The sequence below is a fragment of the Perognathus longimembris genome, chromosome 11 (assembly GCF_023159225.1).
Source record: "Perognathus longimembris pacificus isolate PPM17 chromosome 11, ASM2315922v1, whole genome shotgun sequence".
Lineage (NCBI taxonomy): Eukaryota > Metazoa > Chordata > Mammalia > Rodentia > Heteromyidae > Perognathus > Perognathus longimembris.
Genome location: NC_063171.1, coordinates 27,022,545 through 27,040,578, shown reverse-complemented (window position 1 = coordinate 27,040,578; position 18,034 = coordinate 27,022,545). Strand labels below are relative to the sequence as shown.

At 39.4% G+C, this 18,034-nt stretch overlaps 2 protein-coding genes across 2 annotated transcripts in view; one reads left to right on the top strand and one right to left on the bottom strand.

The window, feature by feature from the left end:
• Ankrd45 (ankyrin repeat domain 45) overlaps nt 1–7,673 on the bottom strand; it is a 33,448-nt gene extending 25,775 nt beyond the window's left edge. The window contains exon 1 of the mRNA XM_048357633.1: nt 7,654–7,673. The gene's annotated coding sequence lies outside the window, so the exon portion shown is untranslated. The remainder of the gene's footprint in view (nt 1–7,653) is intronic.
• A 230-nt stretch (nt 7,674–7,903) lies between these two features.
• Klhl20 (kelch like family member 20) overlaps nt 7,904–18,034 on the top strand; it is a 30,080-nt gene continuing 19,949 nt past the window's right edge. Inside the window, exons 1-3 of the mRNA XM_048357042.1 lie at nt 7,904–7,938; nt 8,858–8,921; nt 13,139–13,712. Coding sequence (XP_048212999.1) covers nt 8,899–8,921; nt 13,139–13,712 — 597 coding nt within the window. The 5' untranslated portion in view covers nt 7,904–7,938; nt 8,858–8,898. The remainder of the gene's footprint in view (nt 7,939–8,857; nt 8,922–13,138; nt 13,713–18,034) is intronic.

The following is an 18,034-nucleotide window of genomic DNA, read 5'->3' as shown; positions in this document are numbered from 1 at the left end:
TCTTGATTCAGGAATTTAAGATCCAAAACACACCATCTTGTGGGAGATGGGGGGAGGACTAGCGATAAACAATCAAGCTTACTTGCCAAGCTCACTTTAGTAAGTTACATAAATGTTCACAGGAATCACAGAGGGCAGAACAGGAAGTTTTTGTGTTGAAGGTGCCTGTAAAGGCAAGTATTTTGTTTGTTTTTCCACTTCTACAAAGAAATCTTCAAGAAGGAGGTAAGAATTTAGAGAGGCTGTGAATATTTAAGCTGAAGGCTTAATATCTTAGTAATAAAAAAAATAACCACTTGGCTCAAGGTCCAAGTAAAAAAAAATTGAATCTTTTGGAAAATAATATATCTGAATGTTTTCTGGTCCTAAGCCAGGGAGAGGCTTTTAAATTGTCTAATTATTCTAAGAAAGTACTCAGAAATAATCTTCTTACTGGAGAAAAAGTATTTTGAGATAATATTATTTTGAATAGGCATCTTCTTATATTTAATTAACATCTAACCAGGGGCAATCCTGTGGTGTTTCAAGCCAGACTGAGTTGGGTTCAAATCCTAGTTCAGTTCTTTACTGGCCATGTGGGTTTAGGTAGATGACTCAGCCTTCCTGTCAGTTTTAAGAATAATGTGACCGTCACAGCATGGTTAGGAAGATTAAAGAAAATGTATGAGTCACATAGCAGAGTACTCAGTACATAATAGACCTTCAAACAATGACAGCTAATTATTAATAACTTGGAGCACATAAAATTACCTTGGAGTAACCAGTCTCACCTCAACTAATCTAACCACCTCTGCTGTTCCTTGACCACATCCTGGATGTACCACTTTCTTCTTACAATCAACTTCTCCAGGGCCCATGACTCTAGGACTTGGGAGGTCTGAGAGCACAAACCCAGTGCATGATGGGAAATTCTAGCTATATAGCTACTTCTATTCCTAACTAGTCCACCTGTGCCAGATGCAGTGGGATGCCAGTTTTAGCTTTGGTTTTAACCATCTCCAGTTCTCTGCTGCAGATGGCAGGCACGCTTCTCTTGAAGCCTAGGAGTCTAGAATGTAACCGCCATTGGAACTTGCCAAAATTTCCACAAAACATCTTTTTTTCCCCACTGTTGGATACTTGTATGTTGCGCCATGTGGCACCTCCCCCCTAGACTCAATGAAAAGCCCTTTTTGCTCTGTGCTGTACTGAAAACCAAGTCTTTAAATTCATCTAGACTGTGAGTTGGAGCCACTGCCTAGCTGTAGGCCTGTTTACAGTTAGAATCTAAGAAGAAATATACCAGGCATTGTGGGAGATACACAATGCAGTAATCAATCATAGTGAAGAATGATGTCTCAACATGCCTCAGACATCTAGATCCCCGAAAAGATTCACTGACATAAAGGGCTTCTGAACAGCCATTGGTTTAGCCTCCTCTGAAGCACATGAGTCCTCTTAAGTACCTCCAACGGACAATGAACATCTTAGTTTGGGGGTCAGGTGAGGACTATGTCACTGACAGTGTGATGTTTTATAGAATTTCTAGCTGGTTTAGCTCTATGCAGATATTTTGCAACTGGAAGGCTAATACTAAAAGTGTTTGTCCGTTCCAAGTGAATACAAACTGCTGGGCTCTGACTACTGTCTTTTTTTTGCCAGTCTTGGAGCTTGAACTCAAGCCCTGAGCACTGTCCCTGGCTTCTTTTTTGCTCAAGGCTAGCACTCTACCTCGTGAGCCACAGCACTTCGGCTTTTTCTATGTATGTGGTACTGGGGAATCAAACCCAGGGCGTCGTGCATGCTAGGCAAGCACTCTACCGCTAAACCACATTCCCAGCCCCTCTCTTGAGACCAACTGTTCCAGTTGTGTTCCCTAGGAAGCAGATTCTGAGATGGAGTTTACTATGCAAAGGATTTATTAGAGGGGACTCTTGGGACCAACACCTGTAGAATGAAGGAGGTGAAAAAAGTGGAAGAAGTTAGGGTGCTGTGTAGTCTTAACAATGGTCTCTGCAGCCTGGCCAAGAAGCTCTAATGCTGGGATAGCATTTTTCAGAGTGGTCCCAAGTTGGAGCAAGAGAACCAGGCCTTCCTATCCTTGTATCCACCAGTGACAGATGCAGGCTACTCCATGTTAGGAGTTGAGATCTTGGACAGGCAGTTCTTTTCAGCCAAGGTGTTTTCCAGGAAGGGCTGACCAGTGAGATGTCTCTGTAGGCGACACTTCTAGAAGTGAGTGTTGTCCTTTGTTTCTGGAGGATGTCGGGGGTGGGGGGAGGGGGAAACACGTCGACATTAAAGTCTATATTACCCATTTGACATACAGTTAGATTCCTTTGCTTTCTGATATTCAGATATTGTTCTTTTTCCTCTTTGGACTAGCTCATTAAGGTCATACCCCTGAAGTCCTTAGACCGTTAGGGTCATACCCCACCTGTCCAAACTTTTTCTTTGCACCCAGACATGAGGTGAGTGGACATCAATACATGTTCCCACCATAATGTGCTGCCTCACCACTGGCTCAGACATGTGGGGCCACTGGCCACGGACTGGAACCTTCTAACTGGTGAGTCAAAATGAAACTTGTCTTTTTAATAAATTAATTATATCAAGTATTTCACTATAGTGATTTCTAAAAAGCTGACAAACTTGAGGTTTTATCACTTAACAACATGCTTGAAGAATATGCCATATGCTTTAATAGCTTCTTCTTGTTTCTTTATATAGCTGCATAGTACTTATTTTTATAGCTATCCCATAAGTTTATTTAATAGTCCCCTATTGAGAGGCTTTTAGACTATTTGTATTTTTGAGCTGTTACAAAGAATCTGGCAGCGAATGAACTTGTGCATAACTTATTTTAATTCTTCTTTTTCTATTTACCTTTCTTTCTTTCCCCAAATTTCCTTTCTAAACAGATTGTTCCATTACAAGCATTGGTAATTCAAAGAGTGAATGCCAATGCAGTGTGCTAGATCTTGCCAAATCTTCCTTCATAGAAGTTCTGTAATTGTACACATGTGTGCATACACACACATACACACACATACCCCACAAATGAGAATGTCAAGTCAATAAAGCAGATTGTCCAGTCTGTAATACTTTTTCCTAATTCACAGGTGGTAAGAGGTCTCAATATAGCTATAATCAGCATCTATCTTGTAAGCAAAACTGAACATATTTTCAAATGATTAATGTCAAATCTGAGGTAGGGATATAACTCATCAGTAGAGTACTTGCCTAGAATATATTAGGCCCTTGATTCAGTCCCCAATATTGCAAAAGAAAAAGGGGGGGGAGTATTTTTTGTATGTTTGTTTTGAAACAGGATCTTACTACGTAGTACAGACTGGCCTTCAACTTGACAATTCCCCTGTTTTTGTTTCTTATGGTGCTCCTGTCTTGACCAGTTTAACCCCTAACATGCAATGCTTTTCACATATTTTCGAAAGTCTAGTTTCTTTCAAGAATGCTTTATGGTCTTCCTCATAGTGTTCATGTAACAAATAACTATTGATTCACAGGTTATAGCAACTCAAATTTCACAAGAAAACTGAGGACCAGAATGACCAGTGATTGCTTGAGATTGCAGGGTGAATACTGGTACCTATCAGAGTGCCCACCCATATACTTGTTGTCTTTGTCCATTTTGTGTTATTATAACAAAGTTCCTGAGGCTGAATACTTTATAAAGCAAAGAGTTCATTTTGTTCACAATTCTGGTGGCTGAAAGGTCAAAAGAGTGTGGCAACTTGTATTTGGTGAGCTCCCTTTCCTTTGGCTCCCCACTCCCTCCCACTGCATTAGAACATAAGGAAAAAACAGAAAGGGAAATGGCTATGTGCCAAAGGGACCAAACATATAAGTCAGAGAGCAGTAGAGACATCTTAAAGGTTGCCCATTTTCTCGTCACTCTGTATATAACTTTCAATCATATCTAATTGTGATTAAACAACTGTGTAATTCATGTCTCCTCAAGAATGATGACACAAAATACAAGGGCTCTGTGGGTCTTGTTTATCATAAACTGTGGGTCCAGGAATAGTTTTAAAATACATGACAAAGGCAATGTGATTTCTGATTGACCTGCTATGCACTAAGTTCTGCAGCTCCTGAAGACTTGCCTGGCTGTTGTTACAGCCTCACACACAATCCAGATAAAATCTATTTTAGATTTATTTTCAACTAGAGATTCAGGCTCCTACAAAGCCATATTACTGGAATGTCAACAGTACTGGCATTGCAAAAACTAGCTTTATCATATGCCTCTTTCTAAATGTTCCTAGGCCTTGAAATAAATAGAGTTGAATTGTTCCACTTATAAAGAAATAGAGTAACAGAAGTATAAGCCAGAATGTAGTGGGCTGGAGAGTGAATCAGATTTTCAAAAACAGGAAAGACTGCTCTTTTCCTGGCCAAGAGTTTGAAAAGCAGCCTTTAGGGGGCTGGGGTAAGGTTCAAGTGGTAGGAAGCATGAGTGTTTAGGAAGCATGAGGCTCTGAGTTCAACATTCAGTATCTATGCAACTAGTGTGATCCATTTAAAATAAATCAATTACCAGTTTTTGGTTACTAGTATTCCTTAATGATTTATATCTTCCTCAATAATGTAATTTACAAATACAAGTAATTTAAATTATTCATATTATTGAAGCCAAGAATCACTTTAAAGATATCTATGACTCTAGGCAATTCACACATGTAAAATCTTAATATCATAACTGTACATATGTGTACATATATATATAAAAGTGTGCTTCACTAATAACCATACAAAATGTACATCTAAGTCATTTTCTGATTGGTAAAAAACAACATAAAATTGCCCACGCATTATGATAATGTAAACTTCTAAGAACTTCACACCTTTCTGGTAAGAGAGGCAACCTAACCCTGTGGTCAGACCCCAGAACCATTGATTACGGTATCAAGTCCTGGTTCTGCCTCTTACTAGCTGTGTATCCCAGAATGGTGCTTTCCAGAAGCACTTACCTCTGGGAAGGCTACGTAACCTCTTGGTGCCATCTTTGAAATGTGCATGGTGTTTGCAGGAAAAATAGAAGAAACTAGATATAGTCTCATTAAACAAAATCAGCCAGACTCAGAAAGCCAGATTCTGCATGTTTTCCCTCATATGTGGAATCTAGACCTTTAAAAAAGTTACATGATCATAAGTGGAGGACTATTGGGACAAACTAGTGAGAGGTGGGGGATGGAAGGTGGAAAGAATATGATTAGGCTGTATTGCATAGACATAAAGAAAGGTCACAATTAAAACCCTATTTTAAAAAAGTGTAATCTAGGTGCTGGGAATTCACACCACTAAGCCTAGCTACTCGGGAGGCTGAGAACTTTTTATCCATGGTTTGAAGCCTGGGAAGGAAAAGTCCATGAGACTCTGATCTCTAACCACCAAAAGGCTGAAAGTAGAGCCATGGCTCAGGTAGTAGAGCATCAGTCTTGAGCAAAAAAGCACAGGGACAGCTTCCAGGTTCTGAGTTCAAGCCCCAGGAAAGAAAATGTTTTTCTGAGAAAGTTTACAAGAGGAAGGCTGGAGGGAACAAGAAAGTAATAGAGGGGGTGAATACAATCAAAGTACATGATATTCATTCAAGGAAATATTACAACAAAATCCTTTACTTAATACAACATGACAATTAAAAATACAATCAGAATGCTAATGATAGATTTTTCCTCAAGAGGACTAGTAGTATTGTATTAGTTTATCAGCTAACATATCATGTTACATCAAGTATTTGATAATATTATTAAAACAACAATTTTAGAGAGTAATTCGACAAGTTCTAGTAAAGGTGAACCTGTGCACAGCACACTCAACAATTTTGCTTTTAGGTGCATACCCTAGAAAAACTCTTATAGGTACACAGGCAGCATGTGCAAGAATTTACATTGTAGCATTGCTTGTAATGGAGAAATGTGGAAACAGCTAAAAAATCCATTTTTGGGTGAACTGGAAAAATCAAATCCTGATGTATGAGACTTAGCCACTAAAGACAAAGATGCTGTGAGCAAACAAAAATCCAGGATTTCACCAAGTACAATTTGCTAAGGACTACAGTCAAAGATGTAGTGATATGGCAGCAAAACAGGAAAATCCCTATACTCCAAGACAGGATGAAGGAGTTTATAACTGAGGTGGACAAAGGTGATCCATGGCCAACCAGGATATAGGTGGCTTTTCTAAAAAAACTATTACTGTGGAAGTGGTGCTGTAGCTCAGAGTGGTAGAGCACTAGCCTTGAGCAAAAGAGCTCAGGGACAGCATTGAGCCCTGAGTTCAAGCCCCATGACCAACAAAAAAACAAAAACAACGAAACACCCGCCCCCCCCCCAAAAAAACTATTAACGTGTTACATGTCAGTTAAGAAACAGTCTGGGCATCAGTGATCTGTACAATGCACCCAGGTGCCTATTCTAATAATACTAGACTATTATTGTTAGAATATTATAAGTAAAATGAGAATGTTATTCTAATAATGTTAGGCTAGTATTCTAGTATTAGCTATTACTAGTAGCTGACTGTTCTCTTAATATTATTGTCTTATAGGGTTTGGGATGCCTGCTAGAATCACATGAGAAAAATGGTGGTTACAATCAAGATAACTAAAGTTATAGCAAGGTGACTCCCTATAGGAGAATAAGGATTTTTTAATAGCAGTGAAAATACATTTATGTTGTGGTTCTCAAACTTTAAAGTGCATTATGATCACCTGGAATACATCTTAGATTACCAGAATCTGCCTTTAGATTTTCTGATTTAGTAAACCTATGATAGGACCAACAATTTGCATTTCTCAAGTGATGTTGACATTACTAGCCCAGAACCACTGTCTGTTCTATTGCTGGTACAGGGTGCCTAGTTTTTGATTATCTTATTGCCCATAGCAAGACCCCTTCTCACCAGAAGTGAGAAGTATGGTCTATTGTCTGGGGTGACATATATAACCTAGGAGGTTTTGGAGGCAGGGGTCTTGGTGTGAATGTGCAGACCAGGGGCTTTACCATGTCAGGCTATGATTGATGGCTGCTGTCAAGGGGGGAGAGGAGGGTCCTGCAGCTTCCTTGACTCTGGAGGTCACTTCTAAGGGGATTGGTCATAATTTCCCTAACTAGGAGTGCCATCTCAAGGAAGAGGGGGGTGGAGGCTAATTATTTACTACCATTATTAGATGGGCCTAGTGTTGCCTAGGGAAGGAGCATGCTAAGCTATGGGAGAGTGGGCTATCAGGCTTTCAGTTAGCCATAGGCCAAAGATTGGAAACTGGGGTTGTATAGACTTAAAAGACACCGCATTTCCCTCCACCTCATTTCTCTCCACCTTGAGAGTCCTGGATAAGCTCTGTGGTCTTCATTGCTGTGCTGCTGGAAATCTGGAAAGTCGGGTCTATTTGTAAATTTTCAGAACTTACGGAATAAGCTTGATAGATACAAATCGCCCCCCCCCCCCGTGTATGCATATGTCAATAATTCAATCCACAATTAGGGACAACACTGCCAAAATGGAGACCCACCAGCTACAACAAAATTCCTTGCTTTCCGTGACTATTCACACCTTTCCATCGCTTTTTCTGGAGGCGGGGGGGGGGGGAGGGGACGGAAGAAAGCTTCAATATAGGAATCAGGCCCGCGCAGCCACAAACACAAGCAGTACCTCTCGCAACGTAAGGATCCTAAGGCAGACTCTACACGGTTACCGGAAACGCCAGCCAATAGGAGCGGCCACTTCCGGAGCCGCGCCGGAACGGGTTGCCAGACTTCGTCAAGTTCCGCGGGAAGGCTTTGGGAGTGGGACCTCTTCCTTCTCCTGGTTTGGGGCGGGGGCGGGGAGAGGAAATCGCCGGAGCAGCGGCGTCTTGCCTGGGCTGGCGGTTGTGGTGCTGGGGGCTGAGGCGCGCGGAGGGCGGAGGAGGCGGCGGAGGCCGAGGCGGCGGAGCCGGTGAGCAAGCGGCTTTAGAGTCGGGACTGGGGAGCGCGTGCCGCCTTGCTCTCCGCAAGCTTGTGGTCCCAAGTTGCCTGGCTGCCGGAGGGGGTCTGGAAGTGCTTTGTGGGGCGCCTGTCGGCTCCTGGAAGAGGCTTTGAAGGCTTCGGGGTCCCCAAGACTGCGTCCTTGCTGGAGGACAGCTCTGTTCTGAAGCCACGGGAAGCTCCAGGTTGCCCTTCCTGGAGAGGCTGGGGTTCCGCACTCTGACAGCTGCCCCAGACTGTACTTGAAATGGGTGGCGAGAGCAAGCCCTCCCCCCATATCCCCTTCCCCCACACAATTTAAGCCCTAGAACGTGGTTGAACGGTATTTCGTGGACTAAGGGAAGGGCTCGCAAAGAGTGTTCTAAGGAGCCACACTTTCCCTGCTCTGTTCACGCCTCCCGGGCTGCGGGACGCAGAGTTGTTTTTTAAAGACAATTTTCTCCCCCTCCGCCTCAAGTCACTTCGAGACAATTTAACAACCTTCAGATCCGTTGTTTAAAAGCTATTCCCTCTTCGGTTAGTAATGCTGTGGGTATTAAGTGATTGCTTGGTAAGTATATTTGATGGCCATGGTGCCTAGGCTCAAACCTGTAATCCTAGCTACTGAGGAGGCTAAGATCTAAGGATCTGAGTTCCAAGCCCACCCAGGCAGATAACTCTTGTGAGATTCTTATCTGCAATTAGCGATTTATATTTAGGGCACTTAGCTTTACATGTAAAGCTTAGACAGCCTTAGCTAGAGAGAGTCATCTTACTCCGTTATGGTCACGAATCTGCACATGGCCTGTGGCATACTGTAATATAAAATTCTTGGTTACTGATGAAACCAGTGAAATGCCTGCAAACATTCTTATCAGAAATAGCTTTAAGTTACTGCTTTTCTATTGTAGGTGTGGCTTTAAAGTGTGGAGCAAGATACTTTTCGTGGTGCATGGAAGGAAAGCCAATGCGCAGGTAGGCATTTAGAAAGGAAGCTATTCTTTTCTCTAGTTGAAATTTACATACTCGATGCTTCATTAAAAAAAATTAAACACATTCTCACATCTTACTAAATTCTGCTTGGAACTAATGGTTCTTGTTCTAAATAAATCAAAGGTAATATCAAAAATCATTAGCATATAATGATAGATATACATGTATAAGTTAGATTTCAAAGTGTTTTGTGTAGTGTGTTATTAATGCTCCAATTTTTCTTTGTATAGTATTGTGTGATAAGTGTACTATAATACTATGTGAGTTTATTATATTTTAGTTCCCTGTAGAACACAGAGGGTTTTTTGCCAGATAAGAATGATACTCATTTATAATAACACTGTACTAATGCCTAATTACAGTTTTAGTAATTTCACTGGTGTTCAATAATATATTTCTTCTTTTCATTAAGATAGCTGCATTGTAGAGGAAGAGTCTTTAAGGATGATGAAGACATAGGAAAATAGAAGTATGTGAGAATGTATAAACAATTATGTTCTTATAACAAGAATTTAGTAATGCTTCTGAGACTGGAATCTCTATTTAAATAATCAACTTCTATTTCTTTATTGTTTTTATAGTTATTGAACTCTAATAATTTGTTCTTGACCAAGGTTAAACAAGAGACACTTAAGAGAAGAAATATTTATGGTACAAACTAGCAGCGATGGCCTGGTGTAGTGGCATACACCTGTAATTTCCCAGTACCCAGGAGGATCAAGAACTCTATGCTAGCCTGGCCTATATAGTAACACCCTGGTTTTGGAACAACAATCACAAAACATACATCCTTTTCCACATTTGTGATTAATATATCTGTTGACCTTGATCTGTTCACCTTCTCTGTACCCCAGGATATTGGAATATAATGAATGTTTTCAAATGCTTTGAGATGTTCAAATGAAAAGTTTGTGAAGAGGACAGATTCCACTGTCTTACTTATATCTTTACTTTGTAGAAGGAATAATATTAGACTGTAAAGTACTTGAAGAAACTAACAACATAAACATTAAGTGGTTCATTTCTAATACGATTGCAGAAGCCACTGGTTGCTTTTCATTCTCAGCTGCTCTTCATATTCAGATGCCATAAATGCCATATCTTATGTAATTGTTAAAATAAGAGCTTACTTTCTAAAGGAAAGTTAGCATGAAGGAATGGTTTTGGTTTATTAGTAGTTTCCATATAGGATATTCACATAATCATTCAAACTTAGTTATTTTTGCTTTATTACATAATAGTGTCCATTATACAAAATCATGTTGGACAATTTGAGTGACATTAATTTTTGTTACAATTCTGTATTACTTTATTACTTGACAAGGAGTAGCCTACACTTCACTAGTCTTACTTTCATCTTCTGCATACACTAAGTTATGATCATGCTTCTCTACCCTTTCCTTATTGAGCTGTTCATCTTTGATGCTATAATCTAGAAGACAGTCTCTGTAAAATATTAATGGGTTAATATTCAAGAAGTTTTGAATGAGAATTAACTTTATATTAAGATTATTTGAATGGATATTAATTCTCCTAGACTGTAACCTCTTGAGTCTCATATGTCTTTAGGTGTTTGTACTACAAGCGCCTACTTTTTTCCTGACCAGAAAACCTAGAGAAAAGATTGAAAATTATTGTGAAAGTAATTTTTATACTCATGTTCCATACAATTAAAAATTCTTTTTAATTGTATATATTTATGAGTTAGAGTATAATCATTCAGTACTGTTAGTATAGCCATTATCTGAAACAGTATGTAAATTCCTTATGAAAACTAAAAATAGAACTGCCATGTGGTCCAGCTATGCCATTCCTGGGTATATATCTAAAGGAAAGAAGGTGAGTATATCAAAGTGATAGCTGCTCACCCATGTTTATTGCAGTACTAGTCTAGCCAAGATAGAGAATCAAACCACAGTATCCATATATGGATGAATGGATAAAGAAAAAGGTAAAAAAAAAAAAATGCATACACAGGGGGTGAAACTAGAGTACCTTAAGTGAAATAACCCAGACATAGAATGACAAATACTACATACATGTCATCACTCAAACATGGAAGCTAAAGAAAAAAAAATCATTTCATACAAGAAAAGAATAGAGGCCTGATGGCTCACACGTGTCATTCTAGCTACTCCAGAGGTGGAGAAGATTGGAAGGAACCCAGTTCAAGGCCAGCCCATGGAGGTTGGAGGTGTGACTCAGTTGTTAGAGCACTAGCCAGTGAGCAAAAGTGTCAAGCACTGAGTTTAAATCTTGGTCTAAAAGGGAGGGAAGGAGGGAGGAAGGGATGAAAAGAAGATAAGGGAGGGAGGAATGGAAGGGAGAGAGGGAGGGAGACCAGCAAAAAGTTTATGAGTCCTCATCTCAACCAGTGATAAGGTGGGCATGATGATGCATATTTGTCATCCAAACTATGCAGGAAGTGTAAAGAGGAGATTTGTGGTCCAGGCCAGGCAAAAAGGCAAGACACTTTCTCAAAATTAACAGTACAGTGAGCCTGCCTAGCAAGCTTGATGCCCTGAGCTCAAACACTAGTATTGCCAAAAAGGAATTAGAGAATAGGATAATGGCTAGGGAAGAGAAGAAGAGGGGATGTGTAAAGCTGGATAATGTGCACCAAGTTGTGGCTAGATGGGAGGAAATAACTAGTGTTTTTCAGCTCAGTAAGGCGACTGTATTTTGTAACAATTTCTCATTTAATAAAGAATTAGCAAAGAGGATTTTGGAGGTTCTCAACACAAAATAATAAATGTTTACAGTATTCTAATTTTAATTATAAAACTTTATAAGATCAACTGGCATTTTATTAGTAGTTTCATATAGAATCAAATATAACTTCTCAAATTGTTTTAAATGATATATCCTGTAAAATCTCAGTCTACTAGTGAGCCCTGCTCTTTCATTATTCTAAAAGAGATCCATGGTTCAGTCATGGGGCCATGTGTTTGCTTTTTCTCCCATCTAAGAATATTAGCATAGACCAAATTGCAAGGGTCATTTCCAAATACTCAGTCCAGTTGCCTAAGACAGCTCGTGGTAATAAATCACAGCATTTGGAGTCTGTGGACCTACATTCACAAAAATTTCAACACTGGCCTGGGAATATGGCCTAGTGGCAAGAGTGCTTGCCTCATATACATGAAGCCCTGGGTTTGATTCCCCAGCACCACATATATAGAAAACGGCCAGAAGTGGCGCTGTGGCTCAAGTGGCAGAGTGCTAGCCTTGAGCAAAAGGAAGCCAGGGACAGTGCTCAGGCCCTGAGTTCAAGGCCCAGGACTGGCACACACACACAAAAAAAAATTCAACACTGTCCTTTCTTATGAGGTAAATGCAATTACTCTCACATACACATGCTGAGCACAGAGGAGAAAGGTTAGATAACTTCCTTAAAGTCTGTCACATTGGTCTTTCTTGGCATTGAAAATTCTGGTTATCTGTTTCAAGAAATGTGGCTAAAATTTCCACATGGAGCAATGCTAAGTGGTCACAACTGGCAAATTTCTTTGACATTAGGCTTTAAATGATTCCCAGTGAAGCTATGAAAGTTTGTATCATATAACCAAGCGAATAACTTATGTTCCTTCTGATCTTTTTATGCAGAATGGGCAATAGGATACAGATATATTACTGTACACTATTATTACGTAGTGACTTTTACACTTTTTAGAAAAGTTTAAAATATGCCCAGTGATTCAAAGTGTACTGTGTGCGTGTATAGAAATATACTATGAGCCCCCCTCTCTGACTACAAATATATGTTAATTTAAAATAAAAGATACTAGTGAAACAAATGAACGTCAGCTGTTTTAGGAATAGTAAATATCAAGATTTGAGTTAAACCAGACTTGTGAATTAAAATCCATAGTCTACTCTGTGGGCAGAGAATTATTTTAAAATGTTTTTCATAAATTTTTATTAATATTGCAAGAGCTGTGGCACAAGACAGTGTGATACCTCATTTTAAAAAAGTATCCTTTTATGAGATTGTGTAATGAAAGTGGTCTGCTTTGGAAATAATAACATGCAACTTATAAGAGACTTTGAGAAAGGTTATGACTTCTGGAGTTCTTAGGAAAGGAATTTCTTCTTTATGTAATTGCAGGGTTTCTAGACTCTTGACCTGTAAGCACTTTAGGGCAGAAAAGAACTTGTATTAATATTGCTGCCTTCTCTCTCCCACTCATTTATTGTAGGTGTACCAACATTCGACCAGGAGAGACTGGAATGGATGTAACAAGCCGCTGCACCCTTGGAGACCCCAACAAACTGCCAGAAGGGGTTCCGCAACCTGCCCGCATGCCCTACATCTCAGACAAGCACCCTCGGCAAACCTTGGAAGTGATTAACCTTCTGAGAAAGCATCGGGAGCTATGTGATGTGGTGTTGGTTGTGGGTGCTAAGAAGATCTATGCCCATCGAGTCATCTTGTCAGCCTGTAGCCCCTACTTCCGAGCTATGTTTACTGGAGAGCTGGCAGAAAGCCGTCAGACAGAGGTAGTAATCCGAGACATAGATGAAAGGGCTATGGAACTACTGATTGACTTTGCATATACCTCCCAGATAACTGTAGAAGAAGGCAATGTTCAGACCCTTTTACCAGCGGCTTGCCTTCTCCAACTGGCAGAAATACAGGAAGCCTGTTGTGAGTTTCTAAAGAGACAGTTAGATCCTTCTAACTGCCTGGGCATTCGGGCTTTTGCTGACACACATTCTTGCCGTGAATTACTAAGGATAGCAGATAAGTTCACTCAACATAACTTTCAAGAGGTGAGTTGTACTTTGTGGTTTCAATGTAGTCATAAACTATTTGTCAGAAGGGTAATGTGGGTTGACATTCTGCTGACAAACACCTGTCTGGGCATTTGCTGCTGGTTCTAACTCATAATATCAAAGAAATAAGTTGCTATATATTATAAACCTGTTTTTTATGTTAAAGGGCAGTTTTATATTACTAGCAACAGTTCTTTCCCTCAAGCTGTATTCCTAAAAGGGTATTTATAAACCAAAATGAAAAAGGTCTATTAATTTTTGTTAGAGGATCTGGACCTGATAGAATAACTGGTAGTGGTCAGCTGCTAGTTAACTATGGCTTTGAGCAAATAGTTACCATCATTACTAGTTGCAGTGTTCAGTCACTACTATACAGAATTAACAAAACTATGCAGTTAAGCTTTGGCTCTGTAACCCTATTTCTAGAAAATTATCCTGAAAACAATGTCAAACAATACTGAAATGTTTATATACTATGCCACTAATAATTTTTATGGTAAAATATTAAAAATGACCTATCTATACAATGCACCTATGAAGAAAGAAGGAAGACTTCTTGAACTAATGGAGTTAGTTCCAGAATATACTAAATAATAGACAAAGTACGACAGAATTTAGCCAGGCCCTGATGGCACACAGCTGTAAGTCCTAGCCACTCAGGAGGCTGAGTTCTAAAGGTTGTGGTTCAGAATCAGCCCAGGCAGGGAAGTCTTGAGGCTCTTTATCTCCAAATTAGCACCAAAAAGCTGAAAGTGGAGTTGTCATTCAAGTGGGAGAGTGCTAGCCTTCAGCAAAAAAGTTAAGGGACAGCACCCAGGCCCTGAGTTCAAGTCCCCTCCCCCCCCAAAAGTACAACAGATTGTTACCATGCTACCTTTTGTGTAGGAAAGAAATGGAAATAAGGAGATACCTTCTTGAGGTGCAGATTGCCATTTGAGAGCCAAAAAAAAAAAGATAAAGATCCTATCTCAAAGACAAGCCAAGTATCATGCTATCTGCCTGTAGTCTGAGGGGTAGGAAGATCAGTCCCAGGCAAAATGAGAAACCCTGTATGAAAAATAACTAAAGCAAACAAGAACTTGGAGTGTGGTTCAAGTACTAGAGTGCTAACACAGAAGCACAAGGCCCTGCGTTTAAGCCCCAGTAACACGCACACACACCCTTAATAATTAAACCACTATAGAAAATAATACTATACTGGTAAATGGCCTATAAAACAAGGACCTAAAGCCACATACATATAGAAATCTAGTACACAGAAAAAAGATGCCACCACACTTTGACAATAAAGAAAAAAAAAAAAAGATGCCACATCAGCTACTAGAGCGGTGACTTTTAGATACATAGTTTTGAGATTAAATGGCCATATGAAAAAATACAAAATTGGATTCAATATTGTATACTACCCAAGAAGACAGCTCAAAGATCACACAAAGGGGAGAAAAAAAATAGATGTGAATGTTAGGGTTTGGATTTGCAATATCTCCCCCAAAGCCCATGTGCTCAAGGCTCTGTCCCCAGTGCAGCAGGGGCCTTTGAGAGGATCCTGAGGGCTCTGATCTAATGAACTACTCCACTGATAGATTTATAACTTATTGCATACTGGTAGGCATGGAAACTTTAGGAGGTAGGACATTGGTGATGGGGAGTACCTTTGAAGGGTATACTCCCCTTCCCCACCTTTCTGGCTGTCATGGGGAGTAGCAGCTTTCTCATTGTATATGTTTGTGGTGATGTTTTACCTTAACATAGTCCATAAGCACTCTAGTCAAGCAACCATGGAATAAAACATGTGAAATCACAGGCAAAAATAAACCTTTCTTCTTTTAAGTTTATCTCAGTTGTATTGTCACAGCCATGGAAAACTAACATGGTGGATTTCTCTAACTTAGGGGATTCTTTAACATTCTCTTTCAAAATCCAAATGACCCAGGACTGGCAAAAACGAAACAAAACAAAACAAAATCCAAATGCAGTAAAAGGAAAGACTAATGTATTGGACACTCTTTTGAGGTGTTGTAAAAAGACCAGAAGCCTAATAGAATCATGGGGAAAATGTATTAAAACATAATCAAAAATTGTAAAATGGCCCTTAAACATACAAAAAGCATTCAGCTTTAGTTTGTTGGTTTTTTGTTTGTTTGTTTTGGCTGGTAGTGGAGCTTGAACTCGGGGCCTGGGCACTGTCCCTGGCTTTTCTGCTCAAGGCTAGTGCTCTACCACTTTGAGCCACAGTGCTACTTCCAGTTTTCTAGGAGATAAAAATCTCACAGATGTTCCTGCCTGGCTGGCTTTGAACCTCAATCTTCAGATCTAATCCTCCTGAGTAACTGGTATTTCAGGCATAAGCCAGCATTGCCTGGTAGGCATTTTTTTTTGAGCCAGGGTTCTATCTATATAGTTCTGGCTGGCCTGGAACTTGTCATCATCCTGTTCTCAGATAAAAAAAGAACAGGCTACCATGCCTGGCTTAACTTTTTTTTTTCTGTTTATTCTTTCATATGTTGTGAAAGATAAATTTCTGGGGCTGGGGATTTAGCTCAATGGAAGAGCGCCTGCCTGGTGAGTAGAAGAGCACCTGCCTGGCAAGCACAAGGCCCCGAGTTTGGTCCTGAGCTCTAAAAAAAAACCCAAAACTATAAAAGACCAAAAATAATTTTCAATGTCCCTGGCTTTTTTTTTATTAATTAGCACTATAGATTCATAGACTATTTAGTGTATTATAGTACTCTTATCATTTATTACTTTGATACTTTGTAGGTTCTCATTTATCTTTCCTGGATTTCCTTTTACAAAATTAAGTGAGATTACTGGCATGAGCCATTGTGCCTGACCTTCACAATAATGTCTTCTAATTGGTTTTTGTTAATCAATAGGAAAGCTACTTTACCGAGATTTTTTTTATTCTTTGAGAAACTTTTACCACTGAGTCTAGCCTTTTTTTGGCATTCTATTTTAAATCATATGCATATCAGTAATTTTTCTTACTTCACTATCTCTGCCTCTAATTCTTTTCTCTAATTGCTTGAGCTAATACTCCTAGTAAAATGTTAGATAGTAATGGAATTAACAAATCTAATTCCTTTGTTTTAACATGAATAAGACTGCCTTTAATGTTTCCCTATTAAGTAATATACTGGCTATAGGAGAGGCTTAAATATTTTTTCTTAAGGAAGCATCAATGCCTGACAATCACTATTTCCGTGGGTGCTTTTTAAATTAGCAATACTGTTAAGTTTATGTCAAAAGCTTTTTCAAAAGCCAGGAACTGTAGTGCAAGCCTGTAATACCTGTACTCAGGAGACTAAGGCAGGAGAAGGCCAAGTTCAAGTCCAGTCTATCCTATATTGTGAGACTCTATCTTGAGAGAACAAACTGAAAGGCTATTTATGGAAGCAATCATGAATTTTCTTTTTGAACCTGTAAGTCATATTCTGTGAATTACAGATTGGGGCTTTTGAACTATTGGGAAATAACTTTTGATGTTAATGAATCTTAAAATCTATTTATAATGCCTCATACCTTATTCTTACACTGATATCTCTAAGTATACTAATCTCTAATTTCCTTGAGCTGTCTTTATCAAGTTACCTTCTTTCGTGAGGAAGTTGTACTCATGAAAAGGAGTTACAAGTTTTTCCTTATTTTCCATATTGTGAAATAATTTATGCAATATTAGGACCATGTGACTCCTAATATTTTGGTAGAATTTCCCTATGAAACGGTCTATCTAGACTCAGTTTATTTTGTGTGTGTATAAATATATCTGTATGGAGATATACAGGGTGATCTTTACATTTTTGTACCATGGTTATTTGGTTATTCACCCTGGATTTTTGTAAGTTTGGGAAGGTTTTTGTTTTGTTATTGCTGGGGAGAGGGTTGAGTTAGAGAGTCTGACTGTGTAGCCCAGGCTAGCCTTGAAATCATGGTCCTTGTACCTTAGCCTCCCAAACAGAGTTGCAGACATATACCACCATGCCTATCTATCCCTGGATGTTTTGTATATGTGTACTTTCAGAGTTTCTATCCTCAAAAAGGAAAAAACCAGTGTTCTATTTTGTTAATATTTTTCAAAGAGTCTGGACTTTTTTGTTGTTGTTATTGTTGGTTGTTGGCTTGAAGGCTGGGCCTGGTCACTGTCCCTGAGCTCTTCAGCTCAAGGCCAGTGCTCTCCCACTTTGAGCCACAGCACCACTTCCAGTTTCCTGATGATTAATTGGAGATAAGAATCTCAAGGGTACTTTCCTGCCTGGGCTGGTTTTGAACTGGCATCCTCAGATCTCAGCCTCCTGAATAGGATTGATTATAGGTATGAG